This window comes from Acanthisitta chloris, unplaced genomic scaffold, assembly GCF_000695815.1.
Source record: "Acanthisitta chloris isolate BGI_N310 unplaced genomic scaffold, ASM69581v1 scaffold6666, whole genome shotgun sequence".
In the NCBI taxonomy this organism is placed as follows: domain Eukaryota; kingdom Metazoa; phylum Chordata; class Aves; order Passeriformes; family Acanthisittidae; genus Acanthisitta; species Acanthisitta chloris.
The window spans coordinates 64,288-89,141 of NW_008677574.1; the positions used below are offsets into that span (position 1 = coordinate 64,288).

The window sequence follows — 24,854 nt, forward strand, 5'->3', positions numbered from 1 at the left end:
TCTCTGCTATAATCAGCACTGGAGTATTTGAGTTTCCTTTGTTTGTCCTGTTTCCAGTCTCCATGGGGTTCCATGGAGAATCTCCATTCTTCCATCACTGCTTTAGGGATTGAGCCAAATCTATATGACTGGAGTGATCATGCCCTCCCTTTCTTGGAGCCTGCATATATATTTGTGTCAGTGTTGCTTGGCTAAAAGGTCAGGAGCTCTAGCACTTCTCCAGAGGATTTGCTGAATTAATTGAGTTTTGCCAGGCTGAAGGTTAAGGTGGGGAAGGTAAATATGAGGAAAAACTTCAATTTGAACTCTGAGCACCTGATTTTAGATCAGCAGTTCTAGTCTTGGTTTTCCATGCTGCTGTCTGCTTTTGTGGCTTCTTCTGGTCTGAATTAATCTGCTTGTATTCAGGACTGAGGGAAGTATCCTTATTTCCATCCGTGTGATTTAGCAGAAGGAAGGTTTTTCAGATTGTTTGTAGCTGTCCGAAACACAGATGTGCTTATTTACCTGAGGTCCATTTAGTGGATCTTACAAGCATGAGCAGATGGTGCTACGCTTTTAGTTTGGTGGGCCTGTCCCTGAAGAGGAGGAGAAGCTACCACCTTGGATGCAACTTTGCTTGGATTAAAGGCTAATGAGATCTTTCTTTGTAGAGGGAGTGGATGGCAGTGCTGAACTTGTCTCACTCACACTCTGCCAGAGGTGTATGGGCTAGTTCAGATCTCTTGTCTCTAAGAGCCTGGAGTATCTCTGCTTGGCTTAACCACCAGTGTGTAAACAGTGATATGTTTTTCTTCTGCAACCATAATTGCTGCTGTTTTGTCCTGTTTTAATGAAAACCAGGGCTCCAGGCAGCAGATGAGCAGCTTGAGGAAGGTGCAGGTGCATTGTCTAAGTAGGAATTGGCCTGGTGTGATCCTGGTAATGCCACTGAGCTCTTGTATCTCCCTTTGCATCGCTGGTTCCTTGTCTAAACTGAGCATACATGGCCAGACAGGCTCTAGTATGCACTAACTGAGTCACTCAACCCTGGTGTTCTCCATACTTTGTCTTGGATTCAGTGTTGAATCTCATCTGAACTCTTAGCTCCTGTTGACTGTCATTTCTTCACCCTGAAGCGTGTGGCAGTATTTCTGGTCTGGCTTACTGGGAATATTTTGCAAAAACACATATTGGTTCTTTACTTTCCTTCTTGAGAAGATTTAAAGGATGTTGTAAACTAGGGAATGCAGTATGGAGAGTGCTGTCCCTGTATGTCTCTGGGTCTGTCACCTTGGATTACCAGTATTTTTGTGGTAGGTTTTGAAATATTATTAGGCATTTGTGCTGCTTCTCTAATTTATTTATTTCTTTTCTGTCACGAGTTTCTGCCTAGCTGTCCTTCAAATCTGAGGTACCACATAGCCTCAGTTTTGTAATTCTACTAGGAATATTGATTCTCCTAATGGTACAGAAGTGAAGCCTCGTAGAAGTATTTGAGCATCATGGTCACAGACACAGACAGAGGACAGAATGGAGGTGAAATTCCAGAGCTGGGACAGCACTGGTGTTTTAAAAATGCAGTCAGCAGTGGTCAGTTTTACCAGCAGAACTGGGGACAGCTGGAGTGTAGCATACAGAGCCTCGAGGTTGTCTCTGGGCCAAAGCTGTGCCAACCTGCTTGGGTTTTCTGCGCTCCTCCCAGTTCCTTGGGAAGTCATTATTTAGATCCTCTCCTGGGCACATGGGGTTAAATTAGCCATGCTTTTCCCAGGTCTGCTGAAGAGTTAAACTCCTTTCCCTCTGCAATAAGAAAATTTGGGAAAGGTCAGTTGTGAAGCATCATGGCACAGATGGCTTTGTGGAGCCTTTGCCACAGTAATGTGCACGTAGCTGCTCTTGTGCCGTCACTGCGTCCAGTGGGGCCTTAGTGACTCCCCTGGAATAGCTGGCAAAGACTAGTGCCACCTTCCTTGCTTGCAAAAGGACTTCTGAGTGCTAGGTGCTTGTTGAAAAGAAGTGAACCTGTAGAACAGCTGTGCAGCAGCCCTGTGGACCACATAACCTCACACTTGGAGCTGTGAAGCTCATAGCCAGCCAGCTGGACAGCAGCTGTCTTCTCACATCTGCCTCCTGCACTGCCTGGTGTTTGTGCACCTGAAGTTCACACCAGGACACTGTCATTGCTTTAGAATCTCTGTTTACGGAGTCACAAATATAAATAATTTACAGTAGACACTGGGTTGGATGTGTAGCTTGTAGGCATGTTGGGGAGGTCGCTTTTTCTCTCCAGTTAAATAAACCATCTATGAGGATCTGGCTGGTTTCCTCATAAGATTTCAGTGATACAGTCTAAAAATAAGGAGGCAGAATTTTTTACCAACCTGCAAATGGTGATTTCTGAAGGTATTCTGAAATAGATTTCATCCATTCTGGGTTCATTGGTAAAAACCAACAACGTGGTGAACCAAAACCTGAGAGAACTTGTGTTGGTGACCTGCAGCAGTTCTTGCTGCCTCCTTCCCTCTGTGTGCAGGCAATACTCATTTGCTACCTGAGTGGTCATTTTTTATTGCCAGGTTTAAGGAAATAATGTAATAACCAAATCTAATTTGGGCTAAAGCATTCATTAAGTGGAGAGCTGTGATGGCTCAGAAAAACAGGTAGAGTCTGCTATGAATTTTCTTAGCTTTTTTTCCCCCCCTAATATTAACTAGTGCATGAAGCATCTTCCTTTTTTTAGTGTTTTTAGTGTTTTATAGTGTTTTAACTCCAGGTTCACTCTTTGCTTGATGGAATAAATTCCAAGAGAGGTACACATCATTACATATCCAGTTTGCAGCTCAGATGTTAAGGTGGATAACATGAAGGCAAATATTCCTTATTTGAATGACAGAATTTTAGGGGTTGGAATGGACCTTAGAGATCATCCAGTCCCAGTCCCCTGGCCTTGGCAGGGACACCTCCTCACTAGATCAGTTTGCTCAAGGCTTTATCCAGCCTGGCTGTGAACACTGCCAGGGTTGGGGCAGCCACCACATCCCTGGGCAACATGTGCCAGTGTCTCACCACTTTACTTACAGTAAAAAAGCTTTGTTCTAATTTCTGACCTAAACCTCCCCTCCTTCAATCTGAACCCATTACCCCTTGTCCTATCCTACTTGCAAGCAGAGTTGGCTTCCTTCCTCTTCCTATAGCAAGAATACATCCTAGGAAGAAATTTCTATACCTGTACCTAAACCACCTAAAATTCTGTACGAGAAAACCTTTTATTTGCCACAAGATTGGACATGAAAATGCACAGTGAGTAATCAATTTATGGAAGTTTCAGTGGGTGATCCAGTTTGCAGCAGACCCAAGTGTGGCTTTCTGTTGTGAGGAAGGGAGTTGCCTTGAGGAAGGACCTGTCCTGTGGAAAAATACCTCAGTAGACGTGATGTGTTAGAAGTGTAAAAGTAATCTTGGTCCTTGCGTTTATGAACTGCACAGTTTGATTTTTAGCTGTCAAATGTGACTGAACTGTGTGAAGGGCTGGGAAACTGCAGCCTTGGTGCCGCAGAACTGTCAAGGGTATTAGAAAATTGTGATGGTTGAGTAGAGTGACAAAGCTGATGGAATTTTGGAGGCAGATATTTGCTTTCATTAGAGTGACCCACTTTTTTAGAATTTTGAGTGGTAATAGAAGTGTCTTTTTTTTTTTTCCCTTTTTTTTTTTCCCTGGTGTCTCACTGGGCCTAGAAGTTTAAGCAGTTACTGTCTTCATAGACCTGGGAACAAGAAAACTGTCTTTTAAATCCTGTTAATTTTTCAGAGCTCAGTTCTGTTGTTTTAGACCTCTTCGAGCCTTGGGTACAGGGTGTGGAAATGGTGAAAAATTTAGTGTATTCCAAGTGGTGCTGATGTTAAACTTGTGATCACCCATTCAGTATGATCTGATGTGAGTTTGATTTTTCTTTTTATTTTACTGACTAAATGGCATCATGAATAAAATTGCCTCCTCTGTAGCTGAAGTGTTGAAATAACATTACTCAGGTAAAACTGTTTTGCGGCAAACAGAAGGTGATTCAAAGAACTACACCTGTGTTGATCTCATAACAAAGCTAATTAATCTTTTTTAATTAACTGCCCTTTAAATTTCAGCATGATAAAGACGAAAGGATTTGTAAATGATTTCTTTTAGAGGGCACTGCACTAAGGAAACTTCTACTGTGTGTTCTTGCATGGGAGTGAGTAAGCAGAGCTGCCTGGGATGCTGATCATCTGTTTATGTACTCCAGCTGCAGAAAATGAGAAATTAAGTGAACAGTTGAGCGAAGCACTGAGAAATGAGTGCTTGGGACAGCACAGGAATGTCATTTGGATGCTAATTTTTCAACTTCAGGTTCTATTTTAGGTGTGCCAACATCTGAGCTCTCAGCAAACCAGAAAGTGTGGGATGGGGTGGGGGAGTGGAATTCATCCAGATTGCTGCTGGTTTGGGGTTTGCAAGTAAAAGCAAGAGCCTTACAGGCTTCCTGTGCTTTTTATTCAGGACAGGCAATCCCATAGGAAGATGAGGTCGGGAAGTTGCAATATTGATCAGACTGTCTTCTTGGCAGCCTTGTTCACGGCACCTTCGCGGAGCTGAGGCTAAATGGAGTGTTAGGGCTATAGAAAACGAACAAAAGGAAGGTTCGTGCTGGCCCTTCTTGGCAGCAATAGCTGGATGCCTTTTAAAAACAGCTCCTGTTGTCATGGAGCTTCCGAATCCAAGGCCGGGTTTCTGGCACTGTGATTTTCTCATGGCAAAACGCGTCGTCCTGTCCGAGCCTTGGAGGGGAAATAAATAAATAAAGGCAGTAGCCTTGGCAGCACTTGTCTATTATTGCAGCTCAATGACTGAACTGCAGTGGGAACAGGACCAAAAGGAAACCTTTTCTTCACAGAGAATCCTGATTTTTTTTCTTATTTTTTTAAGGCTGGCATCCACCCTGGCCTACAAAATATCTTTTCTAAGAAGGCGTTTGACATTTGGAGAAGGAGTTTGAATAGTTTATATAGAACTTGCTTTCCTCTGAGTCAGCAATGTTTTGAGGTTGAAACAGAGACCTGAATTCCTAATCTCAAGGTTTTTGGAAGGGCTTTCAGTAGTAGTTGGTTCGTGTTTTGAAGCCCATTTTCCTCTTCAAAATGTCACGTTATAGTTGGAGTGTGTAAGACAATGATTTATCATTTCCTGAAGTGGTCAGTGATGTACAAAACTTATATCTATGGATTTATTTGGCATTGATTATGTTAGTTTAATGCTATGTTGCTTTATTATGACAAGCTGAGGGAGTTGGGGCTGTTCAGCCTGGAGAAGAGAAGGTTGTGTGGAAACCTTATAGCAACTTTTCAGTATCTGAAGGGCCTGCAAGGAGCTGGAGAGGGACTCTGTGTTAGGAACTGCAATGACAGGACAAGGGATGATGGGATCAAACTGGAGGAGGGAAAGTCTAGGTTGGATGTGAGAAAGGTTACCAGCCCAGGTTGCCCAGGGAGGCTGTGGCTGCCCCAACCCTGGCAGTGTTCACAGCCAGGTTGGATGAGCCTTGAGCAACCTGATCTAGTGAGGAGGTGTCCCTGCCCAGGGCAGGGGTTGGGGCTGGATGATCTGTAAAGTCCATTCCAACCCTTAAATTCTATGATTTTTGCTCTCTCAAAAGGTATTCTTTTGGTTGTGTAGAAATATTTATGCTTGACTTCATGGTCAAAAAGTATATTCCACTCCTGATTAATTTTTTTTTCTGTTCTTTGATAATTCCAGTGACTGAAGTTTAAAAATTTGCTTGGTCTTACTATTATTTAGTGAATGTATTGAAACCTAGAAACAAGTGACGGCAGAAGAGGTTTGGTGTTTCCAAATCCAAAAAGCAGTGAGCCTGTGTGCTTTAATTTCTGTGTGACTTATTTCTGAAGGCAGGAAAGGATAGTTCCCCTGCATCAGGAAGCATCTATAGCAAAGCTATTCTGCTAGAGATGTATAAACTCTGAGCTGAAAAATTTGACTTTTCAGGTCCATCTTTTAAGGGTCAGCTCTGGATTGTTACTTCCTCATTACTGTTCCTTGATAAGTTCCAGGCAGCTAGTGAATAAAATCTCTGCATTTGAAGTATTGCATAGTAATTCCTATTGCTTCACGCTCCTGTTTGTCTTCTCTTGGGTCAAGGATTAGAACTCTCGCCAGCAAGTTCAGATTGGCCTTTCTGGGAGGGCCCCAGGGTAGGATGTTGCAACTGCTGTGACTGTGCTGTTCTAAGTTACCAGCCCTGAAGCGGAGTTATTTTCTGTGCTCTGGTGTTTAGGCTGCCCACAAGGAGGGATCCATGTGGAAGCACTGAGCCCAGAAGGAATGCCCAAGGCACGTGCTCCTTCAGCTCTGCAGGGGCCAGGGACCTCGAACAGGGCTGCAGTGGCACCTCGGGGCTGCTGTGGCTTTTCCTCCCCCTGTCATTTCAGGGTTTGTTTGCACAAGGGAGGGAGCCCTCATCCTTGGAAGTAGCCACAGATCTGCAAGTATAATGATTGGATAATAAAGGAACCCTGTGAGCCAAAACTTGGAGTTTGGAACAGGCTTTGGAGCCCTTGAGAATTCTTTTCTGCAAGCCCTTGGGTGGTGGAGTTGTAAACACCAGGCAGCCATGCAAAACTGGTTATTTTCTCTTTGTTTATTCTTTAGAGCATCATCAAACTCCAAAAGAAGACAGACTTCTTCCAATGTTGGCCCTGCACTGTGGTTTTGTGTTGTGTTCTGTGCTCTTTCTTATACCATCCCTTAAAAACGTTACTGAAGTGTATGTAGGTATATAGTGCTTAATGTTAGGGCCACAAACAAAATAAAATCAGGAAATTCTAAATGCTGAAAGTTTATTTTCAAATATTCCCTTGATTAATACTACTTTGAGGTTGGTTTTACCCAGAAATTAGTGCTAAAAGAAGAAGATTTCTTGGCTCTGACAGCCTGGTGTGTGTACCTGCTAGTGAGTGAAACTTTTCTGTAGTCACTTGTCTTCTCAATTTAATAATGTGTATTTCAAGATCAGTTTGAATATGTTCACCCCAGGGAAATGGTGGAATCACCATCCCTGGAAGTGTTCAAAACACATGTGGATGTGTCACTTGGGGACATGGGTTAGTGGTGGCCTTGACAGTGCTGTGTTAATGGTTGGACTCAATGATCTTAGAGGTCATTTCCAGCCTAAGTGATTCAGTGGTTCTATGATCTATTTATCAACATTATCCAGACCATAATAAAATTTTAGTTGGCCTGTTTGTATTGACACTAACCTTTTCAGTCTGTAAGGCTGCATGAAGATTCAGGGACTGTAACTATTGGGGGTGGGAAGAGTCTAGTTTGGGAACATTTGGGTTTTGACAGTATTGAAATGGGTAATTAAAACATATCTTAAATTTTGTACTCATTAAACTAATTTCTTAATTATTAGCAAATGCTTTCTATCCTTGAGATTCCGGAGTATATTTTATAGCAACAAAGTGACCAAATTGGTGCTTTAATTTCCAATATAGAATTGCAGAGGAGAGTTGGAAGGGATCACGAGGATCATAGAGGTTGGACTTGGTCATCTCAGAGGTCTTTTCCAACCTTAATGATTCTGTGAAATCTTGGCTTGAATTCTGGAATTCTACATAGTTCTTCCAAAAGAATTAAAACAGAGCAGTGGGGTGGAGGAGAGCTGTGATTCATGATCACCATGACTTAGAGCTCTCCTTTCAACTCTGCTTGTGAGACAAAGTTGTTCCTTTCCAGGAGGAAAGTTTCCACACAATTTCCCATATAGATTTTAGTTCACTTTGATGCCAGGCAGTGGTGAGAAAGTGAGAATGGTGGCTGAAGCCAGTGATTCCTCCTAGAAGGTCAGGTGAGGGCTTTAGTTAAAACTTGGTGCTTGCCTTCTAAATACCAATGTTTGCTGAGCTGGAGTGCATACTTCTGTGGCCAGCTTTGGCTTTCAAACACAGGCAGAGTGAGGAAGTGGAAATGGAGCTTGTGAGATCTGCAGCAGCACCTGAAGGATCAAAAAAGATGATGGGAACTTTGGTCAAGGTGCTGTTCATGCTTACATCAGTTTTTTCCCTCTCTGTCATGGCTCAATTCCTTTCACGGCCAAATATGTGTTCCCTTGAGCCCTTTGGACTTGATTGTTCTTCTTTCTCTGCATGACAAACATGGTAGATTTACTCTGAAGAACTATTTCCATGGCAGCCACTTATAAAATTGTTCCTATGTTCTTCTGTTACAACTTCTTTGTTTTTCTGCTTTGTTTTACAGACACAGATGAGGACACGGTGAAAAGATGTTTTGCCACGTTTGAAGAGAAATTCTTCCAAACCTGTGAAAAAGAACTTGCCAAAATCAACATTTTCTATTCAGGTAAGGTGCTTATTTGTGTGTATTTGTGGAAAATTCAAAAAGAGAAAAAGAGTCTGAAGTTTCCAAACTTTCAAAATAACCACAGTGGTGATGCAGGTCTACCATCAGGTAATTAGAGGGTAGGTTTGTATGGGAAACTGCTCTGGTTTAATCACAGATGTGGAGCTAAACCATGGTATTTGGATGGAGGGAGAATGAAGGGCAGGTGATTTTTTGTTGCTTCACAATAGCATCCAGCTGAACTTAATGGAGGTGCTCTGAAACTTAAGTAGTAGCTTAATATAAGGCACAGTTTCTCAGCTTATCCAAGGGGACAATCTCTTCTGCATGTTTTAGGTGTGCTAAACTCTCTTGCTGGTGTTTCCTGAGCTTCTTCTGCAGGAACAGCTCTCATGGACTTGCCTGTGTATGGTAGCTTGACCATCTTGATGTGTCCAACAAATTTTTAAAGACTTAACTGTTACCTAAACTCTTGCAACTTTCTGGGGTACATCAGCCAGTAGCAATTTGTCACTGGTTGTGTATAAACACCTGTTTGAGTGAAAATGCCATCATGGTAAGAGCAGTAATTCCTAGGAGGCATATGTCAAAGTGGTGTTTGCTGTTTTCTCTGAGAAAGTTTGCTGTTCTATCCTAGGTTTTGAAAATAAAGCTTCAGAATTGGAAAGTCACCCTGTAATATTGCTGCAAAAGGCTTAGTGTGCTCCAGTTCCACCCACCCTTCCACTTTGGCTGGTTTTCAGCCTCTTTTGGTGAGGTTTAAAATGGTTTTTCAACTAGAAGAGCTTTTAAATATGGACACAGTGATGCATTGGCTTCTATACTTTCCCTTAACATGTTGATTTATTAACTTGGTGCTATAAACAGGAGTTGCAGCACCATATGGCAGCCTTTTCTAGTTCTGATTTTAATCTGGTAACAAAGACACAGTTGAATTGTGCAAAATATTTTCATAAGCATTGGGTGATGATTTTATTGCTGGCTGTTTTATTGCCAGCAGAGTCTGAGTTGTGAACGTGAGGGTAGCTGAAAGCATGATAGATGCAGTGGCTGTGCACTGCAGCTTGTCTCTGCTCAGCTTCCATCTAGGGAAGTAAATCTCCCTTGGGCTGGCTTTGCCTGCTCTCCTGGCTCCCTGGAGCAGAGGGAGTGTCAGGACAAGAGGCAGTGTGTAGGTAGAATCGATATGTTTTATTAGGCCAGCTGGATTGTGCACTTTATTGGCATTTTTCTGCATGCAGTTCATACATACCTAACTCAAAGCAATGTTCTGTTTTGTTTCCCTGGGAGATCTTCTGTTTTTATCCCAGTTCTGAGGTTTTTATGCGCAGAAACTTGTCTTCCCTTTCGAGTCACATCAAATCCTGTGTACTGTAGACTCTGTGGAGGAAGTTCTGTCAATTTAGATGCACAATACAGCTGATAATTTTCCCTAATGAGAATGTGCACCCACATATCTGCACCCATTCCAGCTTTGTTTAAAATGGCACTAATAATACAGGGTGGGGTTCTTTCCCCCCAGCTAGCTGTCATTTCAAAAAGTTCTAGGAGAGAATACATGTTATTTGAAAATCTCTTGTGATAAGACTAAAATAAGTCTTTTCTTTGCAGAAGAGTGACGTGGCTTTCATAGAATGGAAACCCATTATTAGCATTATTAACGTTAAGCTGCAGCAAGAAATGTTCCATCAGTGATTCCTCTTCTTGATCATGTCAGAAATTTGTCATGTTGGACCCTATTGTAACTCCAGGCTTGTGTTGGCTTGGATTATGACCTGGTACATCCTGTTTATTATAGGATTATTACATACCTGTCTTCACTACAATACATATTGCTCGTTTTCAAGAACGCCAAGTTGTCTGTTGATCTCCACTTCATTTCCTCCTTATCTTTCCCTCTGCTGAGAGATCCTCAGTGAGCATCTCCCAGGATTGCTTCAGCATGAACCACTTCACCCTCTCAGGATGGGTTGCTCCCAGCTCCTCCATGGAGCACTCAGGGCTGCTGCAAAATGCCTTTGCCTTTCCCTGTGTGCTCAGCTTGTCACCTCTCATCAAACATTGCTTTAATTCCCCAGATCATTATCCCAGCTTAGCAGAAAGGAAAACTGCCATTAACTAAATCAGATGTGATAAACATTTTGTGATGATTCGGACTATACTCAAGAAGATCTATACTCAACTGAAAGAAAAAAGAATGGCAGTACAATTTCCAGATGGTTCCAGCAGAGGAATTCAAGTACCAGTTTTGGGTTGTGTTTGGGATTTTCTAGATCTGCAGGGTTGTTACATTTTAAATTAGCATCATCAGGGTCTGCTTGAGCTACTCCTTAGCTAGTAACATTTTTGTGGTGAATTTAGGAATGGTTTTATTGTTTGTAGGAAGCCATGGCTTTAATTTGGTAAGCAAAACATGGAACAAAGTGTGTACAAATAGGGAAGGGAAGGAATGCTAGAAGGGCCTGACTAAAGTGCCCTGAGCTGGGTAGCTGAGAGAAAGTAGGGGCTGTTTGATCACCTCCTGTCTGGTGATACAGGTTTTGATCACAACCTTGACAATGTAAACTGGAACTTGGGGGGGAAATTTTGCTAGTTCCTTAGTGTAATAGCCTTTTTTCCATCATCCTTATGTGTGAACTTCTGTTTAAACTTGGAAAATGGAGTCAAAACCAGCTTGGAATTGTGTAGTTGAGGTTATAACTCAGTAACTCCAAAGACTCTCTTAGTCTGGATCTAGAAACATTTTTTGGGCAAAGCTGCTGCTTCACTGCAAGCACTTTTGCTGAAGTCTGCCTGTGCTTTTTTTTGATTTCTCCATAGTCTTTGCCATTGGATTACATTTGTGCTGAGGGCTTGGTGGACATCAGATCATGCAAAGTGCTGCAACACAGCAAGAGAGGTTCCAGTTTCTAAGCTTTTTTCTAACTCTCTGGAGTGACATATTTTTAAAAACTCCCTTCTCAAAGTGCTAAATTAGTAATAGTGGGGAATGACTTTTCAATTATTTTGGAGTATGTTGCAAACTGAGAAATTAATTTCTATTCTGCTTTCCCATTTCCTAGGCAATTCCCTAGGAGATTTTAAGAATAGCAGAACACGTTTTTGTCTTGTTTTGCTTCTGCGTTGAATCTTGATGGTTAAAAGTCATACCTTAACAAGATGAAATGATTTGTGGCTTGGATAACGAGTCAGGGCAAGTGGGAGAAGGTGGTGACAGGAGTGGCAGGTCATTAAGGGGCTTGAGTCAGTTGCCTTTAAAGCCTCATCCTCAGAGGATCGTGGTCCTTTCCTACTGATGGAGAGAGCTGTATAGAAGACAGCACATCCCTCTTTCCAGGAGATGATGCTTTTTTATGGATGTTGCTTTGCAAACAGATAGGAAAACTGTAGTAGCAGTTTCATGACTATTTCAAAGCATTATCTTTTCTTGAAATATTGTGTTATTAGGCTGAGAATTTTAACATGTTTCTGCACACAGGGAAAACAGAACAGTGCCATCAATTGAAAGATGTAAATATAAACTCTTCCGTTTTAGTAAGTAGATCCAAAAGAAATCTCAGTGTATCGTAGATGGTTTAATAGAAGTTTTGAATATAGAGGGTAAACTCGTGGGTTTTACTTATATGAAGGCTTTTTGATTCGAGCAGATATCTGTTACTTCTCTTCCAGAGAGTTCCCAAAGTGGGGAAAGATTATTGTTTTTGCAGTCTGACCTTGTGTGTGTTGAATATTATGTGGTTGTAGGCTGTGGGCAGACGGTTCTCACTGTGGGCTGCATTGCCTCTGTTCAGGGCCTTGCAGCTGTGGAAGTTGTCAGAGAGGAGTTGGCCCTTCCTGCATTTTAAATCTTCTTACTTTAATAAAGTTTATAAGCAAGAAAATTATAGAGAGTTTCAGGTTTTTCTGTACTTGATTTTCCTATATTTATCCTAATTTTTCTGTTTGGAAAAACATTCTCCTGCTGGAAAATACCTTATGTAGAGCACTATAAAATTATTTACAGATGAGTTTTGTTCTTAAAATTAACCAGAATTGAATAAGACTGAGGAAATGGAAAAGGAAGAGTCAGTCTTACATCTGAGAGGGGAGCAATTGAGAATTATCATTAAGTTGTTATGTAAGAGACTAATGAAGAGAATTAAATTGACAGCCAGGAGACTGTTGGGCAGAGCCTTGGGCCGTGGAGGGACCTTGGCACTCTGAGGTTTCTGGTGCAGTGCTGAGTGTCCTGCTCAGTGGAGGTGGCCCCAGCTCCAACACTGTGGACCTGGTTGGCATCTTCGTGACCAACACCCATGGCCTTCATGGTGCTTATCAACAGAGATGCCAAAGCTGTGACTGAAGCCATAGCATGGAGAAAAAAAAAAAAGCCTGGAAGGAACCAGTTGTACAGAACAAAGAGAACGATAAGAGTCTTAGTTATGCTGTTTTTAGCTTTAAAAGGTTGTTATTTAGCCAAAATCATTATTTTCTGAAAGTACAGAAAACAGCGTGTTTAAAGGAACACCTCTTTCTGCTTGAGGTATGAGGAACAGAGACCGACTTGTTCTGAAAACACATCCAAATGGTATTTAAATTGAGGCTGACTGGCTCTTTAAGCAGTCAATAATGAGGCAGTGCTTCTAAACTGAGGAAAAGAGGGATAAATTATTGCAGCGGATCGTGTACAGCAGCGAGTCGTGTTGTAATTCCTGATCAAAGCAGAAGCTGTGTGTGTCTGTCACCAGGAGCCTGGCAGAGGGCTTGTGCTGCTCTCTGAGCGACAAAATTCAGTGTCACTTCTCAAGTGTGGCGTTTTTCTCCTTTGATTTCCTTACTGTCACATGAAAAGATAGTAAACATGTAGTCAGTAGTGGGAGCACAGATATGAAAAGCACTTTGCTTACTCACTGTCAAGTTTCATAATGTTGTCTAACAAGGTTTTTTTCCCCTAATGCTTCTTGTGCACTAGATTTATTTGGGAAAGATGAGCGAGTCTCCTTTGCGCTCAGAGTTAGACGTGTGGTCACTGCTTTGGTATTTGGATGAGACCCTATCTGCCTGGCTGCCTCCAGCCAGGGCTCTGCCAGTGTGGGGACACCTGACTCAGTGTCCGTGTGCTGATTTACAGCCCCAAGGTGCAGGTGGCAGCTGTGCAGGTTGAGCTTCTTTATCCATAACAGGTATCGTCGGCCCTGCAACCAGTATCCTTAGAAATTGGAGCTGGGGTGGAAGTCAGGAGGTCTAAGTTCATGGCTAATGCTGCTGTAGTCTGTGCTGAAGGGATAGCCCCTTCATTTTGATGAAATTAAGACCTGTCTGACATGGCATCTTTCTTTTGGAGAATGTGCATGTGACTGTGGAGATGTTCCAAGGGCTGGAGCATCTCTGCTCTGGATACAGGCTGGGAGAACTGGGGCTGTTCAGCCTGAAGAAGAGAAGGCTCTGGGGAAACCTTAGAGCACCTTATGCCTAAAGAGCTGCAAGAGAACAGGGAGGGACTGTGGACAAGGGCATGGATGGATAGGACAAGGAGGAATGGCCTCTCACTGATAGTGGGCAAGGTTAGATGGGATATTGGGAAGAAATTCTTCCCTGTGAGGATGCTGAGGCACTGGCACAGGTTGCCCAGCGAAGCTGTGACTGTCCCATCCCTGCAAGTGTTCAAGGCCAGGCTGGATGGGGTCTGAGCATCCTGGTCTAGTGGGAAGTGTCCCATGGTAGGGGGTTGGAATGAGGTGATCTTTAAGGTCCCTTCTAACTCCAAGTGTTCTGGGATTCTATTTTATGGAAAGAGAAACACGCAGAGCTGTTCAACTCAATGTGTGATGGGTGAAGGCAATGCAGTAGCTCATTCAGTGCAGTGCATTTTACCTACAGGCAATTATTTGTGCAATAGGTATAGTGCTCTGTAGGGCTTGGCAGGCAAGGTGTGACCCTCTCACCTGACCTTTCCCTTTCCTTGCTGACAGAAAAACTTGCCGAAGCTCAGCGCAGGTTTACTACTCTCCGGACTGAGTTGCAATCGACTTTGGATGCGCAGAAAGAAGCCAGTGGAGCTTCCACGCTGCAGCGGCGCCGGAAGCCTGTCTTCCACCTGTCCCACGAGGAGCGTGTCCAGCACAGGAACATCCGAGATCTCAAATTGGCCTTCAGCGAGCTCTACCTCAGCCTCATCTTACTGCAGAACTATCAGGTACCTGCGAAAAGAGCTGGGGTCTGTACACGTCTCCATGCTTTGTGTGTCCTTGAGTTGCCTTGTTCAAGCCGGTTTTTTATTTGTTTCTTCCAATTTTGGTGGGCCCTAAACACTTTAAAAGAAAAGATTGATGTGTAGCAGCTAGCAGAATGTATCTGGTTGCTTTTTGTTGAGCTGCAAGTGCTAAGCTGACCTGCAGAAGGACCTTCCTTCTTCCTTTCTGGGCTGACCCCAGCACCATGGCCAGAACATAGAGTCACATCAGGACCTCCTTCTGCAGTGTGTTGTTCTGTGCAGGGCTGGAGCAGAAGCTCTTTTATCTAATATTTGTATTGAAACTTGAAATCCTAACGTACTGTTTCCTCTTGCTGTTACCATGGTAGTGGCTGTGACCTTGGTGTATCGCAATGTCTTGTTAAAACATCCATTTCAAAAAGAAATATTTTTAAATCTGTAGGACACAGGCCTTGTGGTATGAAAGAACCAGCTCTTTAGTTGTACTTGGATTTTTGGCATGGTAAATAGTGCAGACACTGATCTCATTCCAGAAATCTTGAAATAAAAATCTGAAACTGTTAATATCTTTTTCTCCTGGGTTAACTCTTCTGGGGTTAAGTGCTTTACTTTTAAGGGTTTTAGCTTGTTAAATAGGAATGGAAGTGCTTAAATTCACTACATCTGTGTTTAGATCCTTACCAGCATTGTACTGGAGAACTTACTGAACAAACTTCCCTGTAAGAATTAATTGAGTGCCACCCTGCAGTATGGACAGAATTGTTGTTCCAAAATGATGAGTGTTTGTACCTCTCCAAAAGTGATGTTATGTCTTCAAGCATGTGTCTGGAAACTATTTCTAAAGCTCTTTAACTATTAGTGATGGTTTCTAGTTCAGAGTCCTGGGAAAGGTGGAGTATCTGTGGCTTTTCAGGAATGGAGCAGAGCAGCATCACCTGCTGTGATTTCTTTGCTTATGTTTAGCTTCTCTTTTAAAAAAGGACAGCTCATACTTTTGGTTACCAAAAAAAACACTTCTGAGGCTTGATTAAGAATTTTAATAGGGAATGACATAGGTCATTCCTTTGGAAAATCTTTTCCTACTATTCATCAGTGAAGAAAGGCATCTTGCTCACTTACAGTTTTGATTTTTGAGTCCAGATCTGCTGCAAGTATACTAAATATTGATCTAAGCCCCATCTGGATTTGATAGCTTTCACAGTTTGCAAAGGTGGCAGAGCTGCTTTCTACAATGCTCTATCAAAGAGACAATGAGAAAAATACCTGCACATTGGTACTGGAGGACAAGGAATACAAGTACTAAACCAGACATATAATCAAATCCCAGGATACTTCTCTTAATCACTCTTGAACTTAGAATACACAAACAAGGAATATTCAAGATCTTGCAGCTTTGGAGAGAAAAAACAACCTGGTGGGAAGATGTAGCTGAGGCCTTTGTGCAGGAGGTAAAGTGAAGTCAAAAGTGGCATTATAAAAACCAGACTATGGCTTGGATGCAATGCTGACACCTTGAGCTGGGTTACTAAGGAAGGAAAACCCACCTGAATCAAATCCCTCAGTCTATTAGGACTGAAGCAAGAGCACAGGTTTTGTGCATTCATTCCTAAGGTGCACAAACCAAATGTCAGGTGAAACTATAACCAGTCTCCAGGGCAGCTCTTATGTGTTTAACTTAGCAAAGATTAAACTTCTGATAAAATTCATTTTTTGTTGACACTGTTATAACATTGTAGTGTACAATAGATAAATCAATCTGTTTATTGGAAATACTGTGTTTTAGTACGAAGAAATTGTGATAAAATAATCATATAATACATAGCTGCATATTCTGTGTATAATATAGTGCATTTAATAATAGAATAATAGAGGCTGAACCAGTCATTAAACTGCCTTGCTGGTCCAGTTCCTTGTATGTGAGTCATTCTTTGATTCTACTTCGTTTTGCCTTGTATTATTGTCTGAGTTGCACTCTTTGTTGTTTTTTGGGTGGTTTTTCTTCCACAAAACATACCTTTAGTTGATTCACTTAAAAACATAGGATTGTTATCCAGCAGAAATGCAGCTCAGGCTTGGAGGAAGCCCCTTGTCAAATCAAAGCAACACAAACAGCAAGAATGGCAAAATGTCAGACTACACAACTGTGCTTAGTTCTGGGCCCCTCAGTTCAGGAGGGCCATTGAGGGGCTGGAGCAGGTCCAGAGAAGAGCAACGAGGCTGGCGAAGGGACAGAGCACAAGTGCCATGAGGAGAGGCTGAGGGAGCTGGGGGTGTTCAGCCTGGAGAAGAGGAGGCTCAGGGGAGCCCTTCTCACCCTCTGCAACTCCCTGACAGGAGGTTGGAGTCAGGGGGGGGTTGGTCTCTTCTCCCAGGCAACCAACAGCAGGACAAGAGGGCACAGACTCAAGCTCTGCCAGGGGAGGGTTAGGTTGGATATTAGGAAGAAATTTTTTAGGGAGAGAGTGCTCAGACATTGGAATGTGCTGCCCAGGGAGGTGGTGGATTCCCCATCCCTGGAGGTTTTTGAGATGAGACTGGATGTGGCACTTAGTGCCATGGTCTAGTAACCACAGTAGGGTTGGACTTGATCTTGGAGGTCTTTTCCAACCCAGTTGATTCTATGATTCTATGATAAATGATGTATGTCCTATTTCACAGTTCCATCACTGTGTGTTCCTTGTCAGAAGTGCTACTGTGACCAACAGTGCTTTTAACATGCATTTTGGGGTTGGAGAATTTTTGCAGCCAGAGTATTAAACACCATCTGAGAGGTCTGGGGTGTCTGGTGTAACCATGTCCCAATCAGCCAAGGCATCTCAGGGTCAGGCTGGTATCTACACCCATAGCAGATAAAGGGGTGTCAGTTCAGACTGCAGAAAAATCTCTGATAAAAATCATCATTTTGTTGTGGTTTTCATTTTAAATTTGTGCTCTCCCTGGGGTGGAATGTTGGCTTTTCCAATAGAAAGTAATTAAAGTCTCTTGTCTGCAATAAGGCAGATCATTAATGCTTTGGCTTCCTGTGCCTGTCTCCCCAGCCTCATTTCCCCACCTATATGGTAGAGGGTCTGGCAGTAAATCTCTCTAAACATAATTAGATTGAAAATCATTTCAATGAGTAGTTGGTGCCTCTCCCCAGGGCATTGGATTTTGCTGTTTTCTCTGTTTTTCTTTCCAATCTACTCTCTAAGCTTTTTCCAGCAGTGAATCTTGTCATGGTGTCTCTGTGTTCCTGCTGTTTCTTGAATGAAACGTTGAGTCTTTGAGTGGCATTTCCTGCATGATGAAATGCAGGATTGCAAGTGCTTCATGTCGCAGCGATTGCCTGTGGCATGATGAGCTTTGCCTGCCTTAGGTACTGTGCAATAGAAGAGTGTGAGGTCAGGGTTGTGTATAACTTATTAATCAGCAGTTAATCCTTGTTTTAAGCATTGTGTGCTTATCCCTTCCAACTGGAGAGTTACATCTCCCACGTCTGCAAGACTGAACTAGTTTTGCAGTCCTTGTGCAATGTACACCATGAAAAATAAAGCTGCTGTGGGGATGCACTTGTCTGGATTTAATCCACAGCATTGACAGCTTTGGTACAAGGATTTCCCTTCTGCAATGCATTTGTCTGGAGAACTGGATTTGAAACCAATGTAAAGTTTAAAGAAAGTAGGAGTCAGTAGGAGTCCAACTTTTTCAGAAGGAAAAACCCCTTGAAGATCATTTGTCTTCAAGGTATCATTGGAATGTTGTCACTTCCTGCATAAAGGAGGCAAGTGGCTGTGGTCTGGCTTTTCAGGGAATAAATAGGTTTACAGAATCATTAAGGTTGGAGGAGACCTCTGAGATGATCAGGTCCAACCTATGCCCTAACACCACCATGTCAACTAGACCATGGCACTAAATGCTGTGTCTAGTCTCTCCTTAAACACCTCCAGGGATGGTGACTCCACAACCTCCCTGGGCAGCACATTCCAGTGTCTAATCAGCCTTTCTGGGAAGAAATTCCTCCTAATGGCCAGCCTTAACCTCCCCTGGCACAGCTTAAGGCTATGTCCTCTCATCATGTTGCTTGTTACTGGAAGAAGAGACTGACCCCACCTGGCTGCTCTACCTGTCAGGTAGCTGTAGAGAGCAATCAGGTCACCCCTGAGCCTTCTCTTCTCTAGGCTAAACACCCCCAATCTCTCAGCCTCTCCTCTCATAGGACTTGTGTTTAGGTAGCTCCCTGGAAATAAGTTACCTCTTTTCATGCCCTTGAGTCCCACATTTTTTATTTTATTTGCAAGGAATACATATTACTTCTAATAATATAACTACTCAAAAACTTCTTGACAACAGATGCAACCATTTTGATTCTTCTTCTTAACTCTTTCTTTTCTGCTGGCACTGGAGATAGAACCATTTAACTCTCTTGGGACCTGACTGAGGTTCAAAGCCAGGCTGGATGAAGCCTTGAGCAACCTGATCTAGTGAGGAGGTGTCCCTGCCCATGGCAGGGGAGGTTGGGACTAGATGATCTGTAAGGCCCATTCCAACCCCTAAATTCTATGATTCTATGCCTTTTCCCTTGTCTGCAGAACCTGAACTTCACTGGTTTCCGCAAGATCCTAAAGAAACATGACAAGAACCTGGAGACGGCGCGGGGGGCAGAATGGCGTGTGGCTGAGGTGGAGGTGGCACCCTTCTACACTTGCAAGAAGATCAACCAGCTTATCTCCGAAACAGAGGTAAAGATGCTCCTCAAAGAGCGATATTTTGTCCGGTATTGATTTCTGCCCAGGCTGGATGAGGCTTGGAGCAACCTGGCTTAGTGGAAGATGTCCCTGCCCATAGCAGGGGGTTGGAACTAGATGATCTTTAAGGTCCCTTCCAACCCAAGCTATTCTATAGTTTTTAGAATGCTTTGTCCTCTCTTAAACTTGTATTTACCACCAAGATAACTAGTAATTGATTTTGAATTGCCACTGATTTCTGGCACTGCTTACATAAATTTGGGTATGTTCTCTTCAGTTGGAAACTCTTCCCTTGGAAAAATTATTGTAGTGTTAGCTTGTGTTGTGTAGGAACTTGGTGCAGCACAGTGAGCTCTTTATGTCTTTTTACTGTGTATGAGAAGAGTGTTGGGCCAGGTCTCACATGTAATTTGGAAACCAACCATTATTTTTGCTGTTAATGCAATACCACGTGCTCATCATTCAAATGAACTTCTGTGATGTGTATCTTTATGTCCTTAGGAAGTGGTGACCAATGAGTTGGAAGATGGAGACAGACAGAAGGCAATGAAACGTTTGCGTGTTCCACCCTTAGGAGCAGCTCAGGTGAGAGATTGGGTCGTGGAGCAAAGCTGCTTCTCCAACTTGTCAAGGTGCCAAATTAGATTCAACATCTGAACAAAGTAGTGAAAATAATTGATGTGAACGTGCTCTGCCAATTCTGAGTGGGACATGGTCACATAATCTGCTTTAGTTCCGGAAGGTTTGGAAATAGGTTATGGTTCCTAATGCATGCAGACAAGGTAATGAAGGGATGAGATAAACAGTAAAAGGAAGTTTGTGCTAATAATAACATGTGCTTAGCGTTTGTGTGGTCTGGAATATTTTTCAAAGGCAGTTGAGATACCCAAACTCTGTTCCAACACAGCAACAACACTGGCAAGAATTGGCAGCATTTTCAGTTTAAAAAACCTCACTTAAAGAGCAGGAGTGCAATCAGGGATCAGGACATGATATTTCTGATTTTAAATGTACTCTGCACACTGATCTGACTTTGCTGATAACCTGTTTACCCCACCCTAATTCTGCCATTACTTTGTTCACAGCCTGTACCAGCCTGGACTACATTTAGAGTTGGGTTGTTCTGTGGGCTGTTCATTGCACTGAATGTCACTGTCATACTTTCAGGTGGGTATCCTATCATACCTTGGTTTGTATGTATAAGTGAGATCCTGGGCCTGAACTGGTCAGGTCAGGATGTTCTGGGTGTTAAATCACAGCCACATCACTTGTGCTCGAGTCCCTTCACCAGCCTCATTGTTCTTCTCTGGACCTGCTTCAGCACGTCAATACCTTTCCTGAGCTGAGGTGCCCAGAACTGAACTCAGTATTTAAGGTGTGGCCTCACACTAAGTTTGTTCTCCTGACTTCCTCCTTATTCTTGGATATTCTGAGAGTGCAACATCCATATGTAAAGACAGATTTCTGTTACTTGCTGTGAACACACAGCCCTTGCCCACCTTGAGACAGATACTTGTAGAGCTTAAGTTTTGCATGGTACTGATTCCCTTCAGAGAATGAGGCCAGACACAGAGCCACGTGAGTACATGCCACTTGGGACATTTTCATGTAGAAATTCCTAGGATGTCAATGCCTGGTGCCTGTTAATGGAATTAATTGAATTTTTCTTGTTGGCAGATGCTGGCAAGATTGTTTAAAAGCTACAATAAATTATTGCATATATCAGGCTCTGGCTTTATTCTGCCTTGTGCCTTCTGAGTTTGGCCTCTGATTAGAGTAAGAGCCACGTTATACTGCAGATCCAGACACAGTGCTTAATCACAAGCAGCTTTACTAATTGTGTGTGTGATTTCTGTAGTGTTGTAACTTGCTTAAGCAGTACAAAGGGAAAGGCTTAACAAATCAACTTAGGAGTTCCTGCATTAGGGAAAGCCCATGTCTGTGTTTTGGACTTAAAAGAATTTTTAATCGGATGTTTCTGTAATTGGATCCAGTCATCTCTTGGGATAAAATCCCTCTGTTTGAGGAGCTGTTTGCAGTGCTTCCCATTTGGTGTTCCAATGGTGGAGGCAGCAATTTGACCCATCTGCATGAAGGAGATGTTTAATGTGTAGAAGCTGTTCTTTATTCATCATTTCTGATACTTGCCTGTTTGATCTTTGTGTGAGATGCAAATATGATTGAAGCCAGTAGTGTTTGCTTTCTCTCTCAGTGTTAAGAAAGAAAAAGTGCCATAGCTGTGAGAAGGAATTCATAAAGATGATTGTATCTCTAAAGCAGGTGTTACTAACCCAGTGGCTAATAGGTATGTTGCATCAGCAGGCATGATCTGATGGCTGTATGTTACTGCAGGTACTGGGCAAAACCTGGATTCTAACTGCAAAGTGTTTGGTTTGCATTGGCTAATACTTTGCTAACCTCTCAGCTGCTTTTGCTAAATTGTCTTTAGGATTTGATCAGCTAAGATAGGATTTCAGTGTTCTGTGTGTAGAATCTGTGGGACAGCATAGCTTCTATTGGTAACGACTGTTTAGTGCCTGGTGTGAAAACTAAGAGCATAAAAAGATTTTACTGAGATGAGTTCATAAGAATTTGGGGTCTGTTAAAGGCTGCAGGTGGACCATAGGAGGGTGTCACCCTAAAGAGGATGAATTTTGAGGCCTCACTGTTTCTGTACTGGTTTTCCTGGGTGCCAAGCTAGCGTGTAATTAAGTTGAAAGTTCATGGAAATGCACATTTGTTTGATTAACCAGAAACCTCTGAGGTTTCATGCAAACTCTCAAACCCCCATGCTGCAGCAGTGCTTTGCTCTTGTTTGACAAGTAGGCTGTGATGCCATTGGGTTAGTCATCAGGGACATCTTCCTCTCTGAGCACCTTGTGCAGAGCCTGTGCTGGCTGAGTGTCTCTTCCCTGCTGACTCTAGGAGGTGACTTTGCTTGGGTTGGGTTTAAGTGGAAAGAGTATATGAATGGAGAATCTCTTTGCCTCAGGGCTGGAGTACAAAGACCTCATACACCTTTGCTGGGCACTTCCCTGCCAAGTGGAGTCCTTGAGGGTCTCCAGCCAAACTGCTCAGGTGTTGTGAGGAAAAGGGTTCAATTTGGAAATGTGAAAAGGGAATCCAATGGAGCCTTTGCAATATGGAAGTTGAACTAGAACAGGGTCTCAGTATCGGAGGAGACAAGACAGAAATACTCTTGGCTTCTGCATATTAGTATCTCAGTGGCTTGTACTCTTCAGTATCTGCATTTTCTCCAGCACCAGCTGCTGTTCCACACTCCAGTTATGGTCCTCTACCATGCTGAGAGGCCAGAAATAAGATTAGTGGGCATTAGCTGTGGAAGTCGTACACTGTACTGTCATACTGAGCTGTGTTCACCTCAGGATAAACCTTTGGCTGAGTGTTCTGTCTGGAACAGCACACAGCACATCTGTCCTGTTCTGTCTGGTCACTTCTTAGTATTTTTAAGGCTACTTTCTCCTGTTTGGAAGCGTCTCCCTTGGTTTTCAGGTTGTGCTGGTTAAAATTTGAAATCCTGCTGTTGCAATTCTGTATTTAAGGCTCATTTTTTTCAGCTTCTTCAGGTTGTCTGTCATTTCTGTCCAAAATTTAACTGTTTTTCCTGAATCCAATAGTTTTGGATTAAAACTTTGGATTAAAACTCTTAAAGTTTTAAGTTTAAAACAAGAGTTTGAGTCATTGTTCCTTGCACAGTTTTCCTCCATAACTTACATAATATAAAGTACAAGTGCAGAACACATGAAATTCCTTATGGATTTTCTTCCTCTGACAAGAAGTTTATAAAACTTGGGGCCATAATTCAGACAGGTAGATTTGTGGGAATAAATTCTCCGCATCAATTCTGTAAAACAGTATGTTCTTTTTTTTTTTTTTTATTCCTCTTAAAAAGCATGTGGGGGTGAAACTCTCAGTGGAGCTTAAATTGAGGATTTGAATAACTGTATTTTATTTGTCCTTCTCTCATAAAGCCTGTATTGGGCAACTGGGGGACAGTACTTTGCAAAGAGGTTTGTGCTGGAGAAAGCTGCTGCTGTCTAAGTCTGCTGATTGTTTGAAACGAAGCAGATTTGTTTCCAAAGCCCTGCAGACTGAACAAAGGAAGCAAGAGGCTTTCCAGCACTGCTGCCTTGGCCTGGGCTTTGTGTTTGGGTGCGGCTGGGCCATGGCTGGCCATGAACACGGATTGCAGTTGGATTGAGCTGGGTGATTAGGCTCAATTTAGCATTGTTCTAGATGCTGTAATTGGTGCCTCTCGGTTTTGTGGGGAGCTGAAGTGTTTGTGTATCCCTCTGTTGGGATTTCATCTCTATTACACCAGAATATTTAAGTGCATATAGTCAGATTTATGCTGGTGCTGTCCCTTGTGCCTGTAGTGAGAGGCAGGGGATGCTGCTAATGACTCTGTTACACCAGCTGGAGGGTGAATGTTCCTCAGAATACTCCTGAATCCTCTGAATCTGATAAATCCTCAGTACTCCTTTGCCTCTGACAGGTAAGAAGTCCTCCACTTGCTGGAACATGCAGGTGCACACAGTGTGCCTTGTTTTCTCAGGGTACAGCCAAGCAGCTGAGAGCCAGGATAAAGCCTTGTTTTGTGACATGACTTCTGCTATCCCTAAAGTCCTTTCTTTTTTTGTCTTTGTCAGCTGTGGCTTTTATAGATGGACCAAATGTGTGGCCACTGGTGAGAATCTATCGAGGTGGCTTTCTCCTGATAGAATTCCTCTTTCTCCTGGGTATCAACACGTATGGCTGGAGACAGGCTGGAGTCAATCACGTCCTCATCTTTGAACTCAATCCCCGCAGCAATTTGTCCCATCAACATCTCTTTGAGGTAAACAGAAGGGATTGTAGGAGTGGCTGAGCTGTGCGGCGTATCAGGAGGATAAATCCTGCGCCGTTTCCTGGCAAGGAGCTCTAATACAATTAGAAGAGGAAGTTGCTGAAGTCTGATTAGATTACAGGATTGAGCACTGCTCTCCCTTTTCTTATAATGAGAATTCATTGTAGGTCCTGGAGCTGTATTTTCATCAGGTGTCTGTGGTTTTTTTTTTTTCCATAGATTGCTGGTTTCCTGGGCGTTTTGTGGTGCCTGAGCCTGCTGGCATGTATATATGGTAAATTCACCTACATCCCTATGCAGGTGAATCCACTCATCTTGTATGGCTTCATGTTGCTTTTTCTCATCAACCCTACCAAAACCTTATATTACAAGTCCCGTTTTTGGCTGCTCAAACTATTGGTAAGTCTCAAAACTAGTTTAAATAAATACATGTTTGTTTAAAATGCTGTGGCTGAGCAGTAACTGTAAAGTATATACAAGTGTCACTAATTCTCAGCAAAGAGGGATGCTGATAGCAGTGTTTTCCTAGAGCAGACCTGATCAGATATTGACTGCAAAGAGTTTTGGAGGGTGGGTTTGCCAGGAGCATCTTCTTCCTCTACCAGTCTGCTTATTAATCTTCCTACAGGCAGCTGTATACAGACTTTTGCACATATAGAAACACTTGATATCTTTGCTTGT

At 42.7% G+C, this 24,854-nt stretch overlaps 1 protein-coding gene across 1 annotated transcript in view; it reads left to right on the plus strand.

The window, feature by feature from the left end:
• The window catches only part of XPR1 (xenotropic and polytropic retrovirus receptor 1), a gene marked incomplete at its 5' end in the record, with an annotated part of 112,459 nt that overhangs the window by 63,936 nt on the left and 23,669 nt on the right, over positions 1–24,854 (plus strand). The window contains 7 exons of the mRNA XM_009076558.1: positions 8,288–8,389; positions 14,341–14,564; positions 19,151–19,300; positions 19,808–19,891; positions 20,392–20,473; positions 23,977–24,164; positions 24,393–24,572. Coding sequence (XP_009074806.1) covers positions 8,288–8,389; positions 14,341–14,564; positions 19,151–19,300; positions 19,808–19,891; positions 20,392–20,473; positions 23,977–24,164; positions 24,393–24,572 — 1,010 coding nt within the window. The remainder of the gene's footprint in view (positions 1–8,287; positions 8,390–14,340; positions 14,565–19,150; positions 19,301–19,807; positions 19,892–20,391; positions 20,474–23,976; positions 24,165–24,392; positions 24,573–24,854) is intronic.